General features: G+C 38.7%; 1 protein-coding gene across 1 annotated transcript; it reads left to right on the top strand.

Moving 5' to 3' along the window:
• The first annotated feature begins 6,368 nt into the window (after positions 1-6,368).
• On the top strand, positions 6,369-9,201 carry LOC144250594 (uncharacterized). The gene is made up of 4 exons (XM_077793487.1): positions 6,369-6,402; positions 6,582-6,642; positions 7,572-7,609; positions 7,676-9,201. The coding sequence occupies exons 1-4, from the start codon at positions 6,369-6,371 to the stop codon at positions 9,199-9,201; spliced, it is 1,659 nt and encodes a 552-aa protein (XP_077649613.1).
• The last annotated feature ends 1,212 nt before the right edge of the window (positions 9,202-10,413 follow it).

Below are 10,413 nucleotides of genomic sequence, written 5' to 3'. Positions count from 1 at the left end.
CTTTCAGACTGCCAGCTGATGATTGGTTCACAGCGGCCCCAGCAACTTCTAGCTGATTGGTTCCTTTGCGGTGATGCTCATTGGGCTGTTTCCCCGTGCTTTCAGACTACAGAGCTGCTCATTGGGGGACTTTTTTGGCTCCGCCTACATGACCCAGCCAATCGCCCTAAGAGCAGGAGGAGTGGGGGAGGTTGAGAGGCTTGTGGGAAGCCGGTGGTGGCAGTTGGGCTCTGAAGGTTTTTCCTGAGGAGCTTTTTTGTTTGGCGTGTGTGGTTCTAAAAATAAAGTTCGTTTCTTTTTACAAGTGGCTCCTGAATTGTGCCCAGCCAGACTGCGGCAAACTACCTGTGGTCAATTTAGGTTTACCTTGCTCTTCTTTCTCTGGTTTTCTGAAGCGGCAGTTTCATTGGTTGCTTTTAGCTCTTCTTTTCTGAAATGTGTGTTGGATGACTTAGATACCAATACAGCACCACCTCTGGTGTTCTCTATGAATTTCCTATGATGGACTTTTACATTTTTTTCTTTCAAAATGGTCACCTTTTCTCTTGAGTCACCTTTTTGTCCTGTGTCTGTTCAGAGCCCTGTGTTTCATGTCCCCTTCCCTGGAGGCTTTTCAGTTCCTTCTGATCTGATTTCTGCTTTAGCTCTCATGTTCTTTGAGCATACATGGGATTTCACTGGCGGTGCACTTGTAGGGGTGTGGTTTATGTCCTGTGGAGTGTTGCTGTGACCCTGAGACCTCTGTGTGCTTCCCGTTTGGTTGAAGGTCCATGAAGCCCTCCTGTCTGCATCAGTGTCCTGACAGAGTTGGGCTGATGTCTCTGAGGGTAATTGTGGGTTCTTCATTGTTTGGGGTGATTCTGTATGGTTTCAGTCCTTGAGTATGCTTCTGTGTAAGTGACAGGGACATTTTCTTTTTGTCTGTTCCATCACTGTGCAGACATCATCGCATGCGTCCAGATGTGAATGGTGGCCTCTTTCACACGCAGATGTGTGGGATAGTTCAGAATTCTGGGCTACAAACTTGTTGCTTTACCACACTCTGGAAGAGCTTCTGCCTTAGGTTTGTTTGCACCACCATTGCTACAGGCAGGATAAATCTCTTTCACAACAGACAATCATTGCAAATGTGGCCCACCCTTGATCAAAATGTCCTTGAGCAGAACATTTGTATGTGTCTCATGACTGTATTTTATGGTAGTGAACCGGCTGCTGTTAAGAAGAGTTTGACAATCATTGGATATTCATTGTTGCTGTGAGACTTAGAAAAGTAGTCCCTGCTGTTTATTAAGAAGATTGTTTTGAGAGTTATGAAACTTTGTAAAGCTGGTGTTTGGACAAGGTGACATTTTGGTTTTTTTTTTTTTTTAAGAGAGAGAGAGAGGAGATTTTTTTTAATATTTATTTTTTAGTTTTTGGCAGATGCAACATCTTTGTTTGTATGTGGTGCTGAGGATCGAACCCGGGCCACACGCATGCCAGGTGAGCGCGCTACCGCTTGAGCCACATCTCCAGCCCATGGTGACATTTTTAGGTCATTGAGTTCTTTCTTTCTTTTTTTTTCTCATTTTTTTATTGGTTGTTCAAAACATTACAAAGCTCTTGACATATCGTATTTTATACATTAGATTCAAGTGGGTTATGAACTCCCATTTTTAATCCCAATTATAGATTGCAGAATCACATCGGTTACACATCCACGTTTTCACATGATGCCATACTAGTGACTGCCGTATTCTGTTACCTTTCCTATCCTCTACTATCCCCCCTCCATCCCCTCCCGTCTTCTCTCTCTACCCCATCTACTACAATTCATTTCTCTCCTTGTTTTTTTTTCCCATTCCCCTCACAACCTCTTATATGTAATTTTGTATAACAATGAGGGTCTCCTTCCATTACCATGCAATTTCCCTTTTCTCTCCCTTTCCCTCCCACCTCATGTCTCTGTTTAATGTTAGTGTTTTCCTCCTGCTCTTCCTCCCTGCTCTGTTCTTAGTTGCTCTCTTTATATCTCTTTATATCAAAGAAGACATTTGGCATTTGTTTTTTAGGGATTGGCTAGCATCACTTAGCATAATCTGCTCTAATGCCATCCATTTCCCTGCAAATTCCACGATTTTGTCATTTTTTAGTGCTGTGTAATACTCCATTGTGTCTAAATGCCACATTTTTGTTTTATCCATTCATCTATTGAAGGGCATCTGGGTTGGTTCCAAAGTTTAGCTATTGTGAATTGTGCTGCTATGAACATCGATGTGGCAGTATCCCTGTAGTACGCACTTTTAAGATCTTCAGGGAACAGTCCCAGAAGGGCAATAGCTGGGTCAAATGGTGGTTCCATTTCCAGCTTTCCCAGGAATCTCCATACAGCTTTCCAAATTGGCCGCACCAATTTGCAGTCCCACCAGCAATGTATAAGAGTACCCCTTTCCCCACATCCTTGCCAGCACTTGTTGTTGTTTGACTTCATAGTGGCTGCCAATCTTACTGGAGTGAGATGGTATCTTAGGGTGGTTTTGATTTGCATTTTTCTGACTGCTAGAGATGGTGAGCATTTTTTCATGTACTTGTTGATTGATTGTATGTCGTCCTCTGAGAAGTCTGTTCAAGTCTTTGGCCCATTTGTTGATTGGGTTATTTTTTTTTTTTTAAGAGAGAGAGAGAAGAGTTTTTAGAGAGAGAGAGAGAGAGAATTTTATTTTAATATTTTATTTTCTTTAGGTTTCTGCTGACACAACATCTTTCTTTGTATGTGGTGCTGAGGATCGAACCCGGGCCGCACGCATACCAGGCGAGTGCCCTACCACTTGAGCCACATCCCCAGCCCAAGAGAGAAGAGTTTTAATATTTATTTATTTTAGTTCTTGGTGGACACAACATTTTTGTTTTGTATGTGGTGCTGAGGATCGAACCCGGACCGCACGCACGCCAGGCGAGCGCGCTACCACTTGAGCCACATCCCCAGCCCTTATTTGTTTTCTTATTTTTAATTTTTTTGAGTTTCCCGGCACCATTTGTTGAAGATGCTATCCTTCCTCCATTGCATGCTTTTAGCCCCTTTATCAAATATAAGTTAGTTGTAATTTTGTGGATTGGTCTCTGTGTCCTCTATTGTGTACCATTTGTCCACCCGCCTGTTTTGGTACCAGTACAATGCTGTTTTTGTTACTATTGCTCTGTAGTATAGTTCAAACTCTGGTATTGCTATACCGCCTGACTCACACTTCCTGCTTAGGATTGCTTTTGCTATTCTGGGTCTTTTGTTTTTCTATATGAATTTCATAATTGCTTTATCTATTTCTACAATAAATGCCCTTTGGATTTTGATTGGCATTGCATTGAACCTATAGAGAACTTTGGGTAATATTTCCATTTTGATGATGTTAGTTCTTCATATCCATGAACAGGGTATATTTTTCCATCTTCTAAGGTCTTCTTCTATTTCTCTCTTTAGGGTTCTGTAGTTTTCATTGTATAAACCTTTCACCTCTTTTGTTAGGTTGATCCCAAGTATTTTATTTTTTTTGAGGATATTGTGAATGGGGTGGTTGTCCTCATTTCCATTTCAGAAGATTTGGCGCTGATATACAGGAATGCCTTTGATTTATGCGTGTTGATTTTATTTGTGCTGAATTCATTTATTAACTCTAGTAGTTTCTTTGTAGACCCTTTTGGGTCTGTTAGATATATTATCATATCATCCACAAATAGTGATAATTTAAGTTCTTCTTTTCCTATTTTTATGGCTTTAATTTCTTTCATCTGTCTAATTGCTCTGGCCAGTGTTTTGAGAACTATATTGAATAGAAGTGGTGATAGAGGGCAACCCTGTCTTGTTCCAGATTTTAGAGGGAATGCCTTCAGTTTTTCTCCATTCCGAATACTGCTAGCCTGAGGTTTAGCATATATAGCTTTTACGATGTTGAGGTAAGATCCTGTTATCCCTAGTTTTTCTAGTATTTTGAACATAAAGGGATGTTGTACTTTGTCGAATGCTTTTTCTGCATCTATCGAGATGATCATGTGGTTCTGTAAGTCTATTGATGTGGTGAATAACATTTATTGATTTCCGTATATTGACCCAGCGTTTCATCCCAGGGATGAATCCTACTTGATCATGGTGCACAATTTTTTTGATATGCTTTTGTATTTGATTCGCCAGGATTTTATTGAGGATTTTTGCATCTATGTTCATTAGAGATATTGGTCTGTAGTTTTCTTTCTTTGAAGTATCTTTGTTTGGTTTCGGTATCAGGATGATGTTGGTCTCATACAATGAATTTGGAAGATCTCCTTTTTCTGTTTCTTGAAATAACTTGAAAAGTATTGGTATTAATTCTTTTTTGAAGGTTTTGTAAAACTCCTCTGTATATCCATCTGTTCCAGGGCTTTTCTTGGTTGGTAATCTTTTGATGGCTTCTTATATTTCCTCTTTTGTCATTGGTCTGTTTCAATTGTGTGTATCTTCCTGACTCCATCTGGGCAAGTCATATGACTTAAGAAATTTATTGATATCTTCACTATCTTCTATTTTATTGGAACATAGGGTTTCAAAATAATTTCTAATTATCTTCTGTATTTCTGTAGTATCTGTTGTGATATTGCCTTTTTCATCCCATATGTTGGTAATTTGAGTTCTCTCTCTTCTTTTCTTCGTTAGCATGGCTAAGTGTCTGTCGATCTTATTTATTTTTTCAAAGAACCAACTTTTAATTTTATCAATTTTTTCAATGTTTTTTTTTATTTCAATTTCGTTGATTTCCATTCTGATTTTAATTTTTTCTTGCCTTCTGCTACATTTGCTGTTGTTTTACTGTTCCTTTTCTAGGGTTTTGAGATGAAGTGTGAGTTCATTTATTTGTTGTTTTTTTCTTTTTTTGAGGAATGACCTCCAGGCAATGAATTTCCCTCTTAAAACTGCTTTCATTGTGTCCCATAGATTCCAATATGTTGTGTCTGTATTTTCATTTGTTTCTAAGAATTTTTTGATTTCCTCCTTTATGTCTTCTGTAACCCATTGATGATTCAGTAACATATTGTTCATTTTCCAGGTGATGCAGTATTTTTCCTTCCTTCTTTTATCATTGATTTCCAGTTTCATTCCATTATGATCAGATAAGGTGCATTATATTATCTCAACCCCTTTATATTTACTAAGAGTTGCCCTATGGCTTAATATATGGTCTATCTTTGAGAAGGATTCCTGTGCTGCTGAGATGAATGTGTATCCACTTGATGATGGTTGATATATTCTATATATTTCGGTTAAGTCTAGGTTATTAATTGTGTTATTGAGTTCTACAGTTTCTTTATTCACCCTTTGTCTGGTGGATCTGTCCAAAGGAGAGAGCGGTGTGTTGGAGTCACTGATAATTATTGTGTTGTGGTCCATTTGACTCTTGAACTTGAGGAGAGTTTGTTTTATGAATGTTGCAGCACCATTGTTTGGTGCATACATATTGATAATTGTTATGTCTTGTTGGTGGATGGTTCCTTTTAACAGTATATAGTGGCCTTCTTTATCCCTTTTGATTCACTTAGGTTTCAAGTTGATTTTATTCGATATGAGTATGGCCACTCCTGCTTGCTTCCCAGGACCATGTGAGTGGTATGATTTTTCCCAGCCTTTCACTTTCAACCTGTGTATGTCTTTTCCTATCAAATGAGTCTCCTGAAGGCAGCATATTGTTGGATTTGTTTTTTTAATCCAGGTTACTAGCCTTTGTCTCTTGATTGGTGAATTTAAGCCCTTAACGTTTAAGGTTACTATTGACATATTGTTTGTCCTTCCAGACATGCTTATTTATGTATTTATTTTAACATGGCTCGTTTTTCCTTTTTGGTTATATTTTTTGTTCTTCCCTTTACTGGGTTACCTCCCAATGTTAGTTTGGGGTGCTGTTTTTCAATTCCTCTTCTTGTAGTGTTTTGCTCAGAATGCCTTGCAGTGCTGGTTTTCTGGCTGCAAATTCTTTTAACTTTTGTTTATCGTGAAATATTTTAATTTCATTGTCAAATCTGAAGCTTAATTTTGCTGGATACAGTATTCTTGTTTGGAATTGATTATTTTTCAGGGTTTGAAATACGTTGTTCCAGGATCTTCTTGCTTTCAACGTCTGTGATGAAAAATCAGCCGTTAACCTAATTGGTTTACCCCTGAATGTAATCTGCCTTCTTTCTCTCATAGCTTTTAATATTCTCTCCTTGTTCTGTATGTTGGATATCTTCATAATTATGTGTCTTGGAGTTGTCTATACATTTGTGGGATATTTCAGATCTCAGTGACCTTTGAGGATGTGGCTGTGAACTTCACCAAGGAGGAGTGGGCTTTTCTGGATGCTTCCCAGAAGAACCTTTACAGAGATGTGATGCTGGAAGTCCTCAGAAACCTGGCTTCTATAGGTAATAATGATGGTTTTAAAATTAATCAAATCGAGAACTCATGTTTATTTTGGTCATTTATGTAGAATGTGAAAAGGAAATCAGTTGATGAATTATTGAAGCATAAATGGCACCTACAATTTGGCAAAGCATTTCTAGTCCTAAATATTCATAAAGATTGTTATGTTGTCTCATTTTAGGAAACAAGTGGGATTACAAGACCACTGAAGATCAGATTGAAAACTCTGGAAGCAACCTAAGGTAACTGTAATCACAAGAGGAATTTGTGAGGGAATCTGAGAACTGTCATATAATTTTTAAAGCAAACCAACCGAAGAAGTATGCATAATTTGAAATGTATTTATTCTTATAATATTTTTTACCAGAAATACATACTTATCTGTAACAGGTATTCAGTCTTTTCAAAGTATTTGACATGCAAAAAGGACTATGAAATTGCATATGTGAATATGACTATGTGAATAATAGCCATAGAGAAGCTGTGTTGAAAGGATTGTTTCCTTTCAATCTCTTTATTTTCAGGGAACTTTAACAAGTCAGAAAATCTAGCCTTTACGTGATGTTGGTAGAAATGTAAAGACCTATATATAAATAGAAAACTGTGAATGAGTTAGGTATCAATGATGTGTTGGTGACTTCTTCAAAGAAGTCCTATGGTAAACTTCAAACTTCCCCACAGAATAGTGTGGGGAAACCTTCAAATCGATTCCAATTCTTAATCAAACAAAGACCAATTTTAATAGAGTAAATCCATATGACTTCATTATGTGTGCAAAAGATTTCATATGTCCTTCTTTGCTTCATAGGCACATCACATCTCACTCTGGACAAAAATACTATAAGCATGAAGAATGTGAAGAGAAGCCATGTGCATTTAAACAATATAGGAAATCTCTGGTTTCTCTCAAAAGTGTTCACACACAAATGTTACAAACTGGAGATAGACCACATGAAAGTACAGTATGTGGGAAAGTCATCAGTTGTTCCAATGACATTCAAAGACATGAAGAAAATAATACTGGGGGGCAACCCTATGAATGTCAACAATGTAGTGAAGCCTCTTCTTCTCTCCCAGGTGTTCAAAGACACATGATAACACACAGTGGAGGTAAAACTTTTCAGTGTGAGGTGCGTGGGAAAGCCTTTCATTTCTCCTCTTTATTTATAAGACATGAAAGAACTCATTCTGGAGAGAAACTCTCTGAATGTAAACAAGATGGTCGAACCTTTATTTCACAGACAAGTCTTCCAAAGCACAGGATCACACACACAGGGAATGCACATTTCAAATGTAAGGTATGTGGGAAAGACTTTGCTTATCCCAGATTACTTAGAATACATCCGAAAACACATACTGGAGAGAAGCCCTATGAATGCAAACAATGTGGAAAAGCCTTTGCTATGTTCCATCAGCTTAACAGACATGGAAGAACACACACTGGAGAGAAGCCCTATGAATGTAAGCAGTGTGGCAAAGCCTTTGCTAGATCTGGTGAACTTCACATACATAAAAGAACTCACACTGGAGAGAAGCCCTATGAATGTAAGCAGTGTGGAAAAGCCTTTGCTAGATCTAGTCACCTTCAGATTCATGGAAGAACACACACTGGAGAGAAGCCCTATGAATGTAAGCAGTGTGGAAAAGCCTTTGCTAGATCTAGTTACCTTCAGATTCATGGAAGAACACATACTAGAGAGAAACCCTTTGGATGTCAACAATGTGGAAAAACATTTACTTCATCCCGTCATCTTCGCATACATGGAAGAATGCATACCGGAGAAAAGCCCTATGAATGTGTACAATGTGGAAAAGCCTTTACTGCTGCCTCTTACCTTCAGATACATAAACGAACTCATACTGGAGAGAGGCCCTATGAATGTAAGCGGTGTGGGAAAGCCTTCACTCAGGCCTCTCACCTTCACTCACATGAACAAACTCATACTGGAGAGAAGCCCTATGTATGTAAGAAATGTGGCAAAGCCTTTGCTAGATCTGATGTCCTTTACAAACATGAAAGAACTCATAGTGGAGAGAAGCCCTATGTATGTAAGCAGTGTGGCAAAGCCTTTGCTAGTTCCAGTGAACATCAAATACATGGAAGAGTGCATACTGGAGAGAAGCCCTATGAATGTAAGCAATGTGGCAAAGCCTTTGCTAGATCTGGTGACCTTCACAGACATGAAAGAACTCATAGTGGAGAGAAGCCCTATGTATGTAAGCAGTGTGGGAAATCCTTTGCAACATCCCGTCAGCTTCATAAACATGGAAGAACACATACTGGAGAGAAGCCCTATGAATGCAAACAATGTGGAAAAGCCTTTGCTGCATCCTATTATCTTAAGAGCCATGAAAGAACACACACTGGAGAGAAGCCCTATGAATGTCAACAATGTGGAAAAGCCTTTGCTATGTCCCGTCAGCTTAACAGACATGGAAGAACACACACTGGAGAGAAGCCCTATGAATGTAAGCAGTGTGGAAAAGCCTTTGCTAGATCTGGTGACCTTCACACACATGGAAGAACTCATACGGGAGACAAGCCCTATGTATGTAAGCAGTGTGGCAAAGCCTTTGCTACATCCCGTCAGCTTCATGCACATGGAAGGACACATACTGGAGAGAAGCCTTATGAATGCAAACAATGTGGAAAAGCCTTTGCTATGTCCCATCAGCTTAACAGACATGGAAGAACACACACTGGAGAGAAGCCCTATAAATGTAAGCAGTGTGGCAAAGCCTTCACTCGGTCCCCTTACCTTCACTCACATGAACAAACTCATACTGGAGAGAAGCCCTAAGAATGTAAGCAGTGTGGAAAAGCCTTTGCTAGATCCAGTGACCTTCACAGACACGGAATAATGTACACTGGAGAAAAGCCCAATGAATGTCAACAATGTGGAGAAGCCTTTGCCACATCTTGTCTGCTTTACACATGTGAAAGAACACATACTGCATAGAAATCATATGCATGAAAACAATTCGTAAACTCTTCTGTTATTACTGTTTCACTCATATACATGGAGGACGTTTACTGGAGAAAAATCCTTTGAATGTGAAATATGGTAAATCAATATTTCATGTCATCCTCAAAGACAAGAGAGGCTCACACTGCTGAAAATGTGTGTGTGTTTGTGTGTATATGTATGTGCGAGATAGAGATCAATCAATCAATCAATCAATCCACTGGGGATTTAGTCTGACGGTGCTCTACTACTGAGCTACATTCCAGTTCCTTTTTACTTTTTATTTTGAGACTGGGACTTGCTGAGTTTCTTAGGGTCTTCCTAAGGTGCTGAGGGTAGCCTCCAACATTGATTCTTCAGAATCAGCCTCTCGAGTCTCAGGAATTAAAGGCATACACCACCACATCCAACTGAATAACTCTTTAAATGTGAGAAATATCACAAATCATTCCATTTTCCCTGTTGCCTTCAAAACCATTTCACTCACATTGAAAAACAAACCCTCTGAATTTGGGGGATTTGCTACATTCTGTCAGCTTCATTTCCTTTCTTATATATGAAAACACTCATGCAGAGAAGCCCTGTGAATGTGAGAAATGTGGGAAATCTTCTAGTTTTCTCATTTTTTTCCTAAGGACTGGTAATATTGTTTTGGAATAAAAAGAATAAATCCTATGCAAGTAAGAAATGTAAAGGGTTGAGCCATTCTAGTTTTGTTCAGTTGTATGAAAGGACTCATAGTGTAGAACATGCTGAGGATAAGCCATGTGGGGCAGTATTCAGCTTTGAGAGTTTTCTCCAAAGGCATAAAAGAATTCACATCTGTGAAAATCCTTTTTGTATCTTTAAAAATTGCAGTAACACTTTCAACTTTCCAGGTCCCTTTGAACAGCATTTAAGAAATCACACTGGAGAAAAGCCCTGTATGTAGAAATGTGGTGAGACATTGCTTGTTTCAGATCCATTTGAACTTGTTCACACTTGAGGAAAATTTTATTTCATTTCATTTTATTTTTTATTTTTGGATAACCACTGTAGGTGTGTGAA

This window comes from Urocitellus parryii, chromosome 16, assembly GCF_045843805.1.
Source record: "Urocitellus parryii isolate mUroPar1 chromosome 16, mUroPar1.hap1, whole genome shotgun sequence".
Classification (NCBI taxonomy): domain Eukaryota; kingdom Metazoa; phylum Chordata; class Mammalia; order Rodentia; family Sciuridae; genus Urocitellus; species Urocitellus parryii.
Note: the sequence above shows the minus strand (reverse complement) of the source record. Positions and strands in the feature narration are given on the sequence as shown.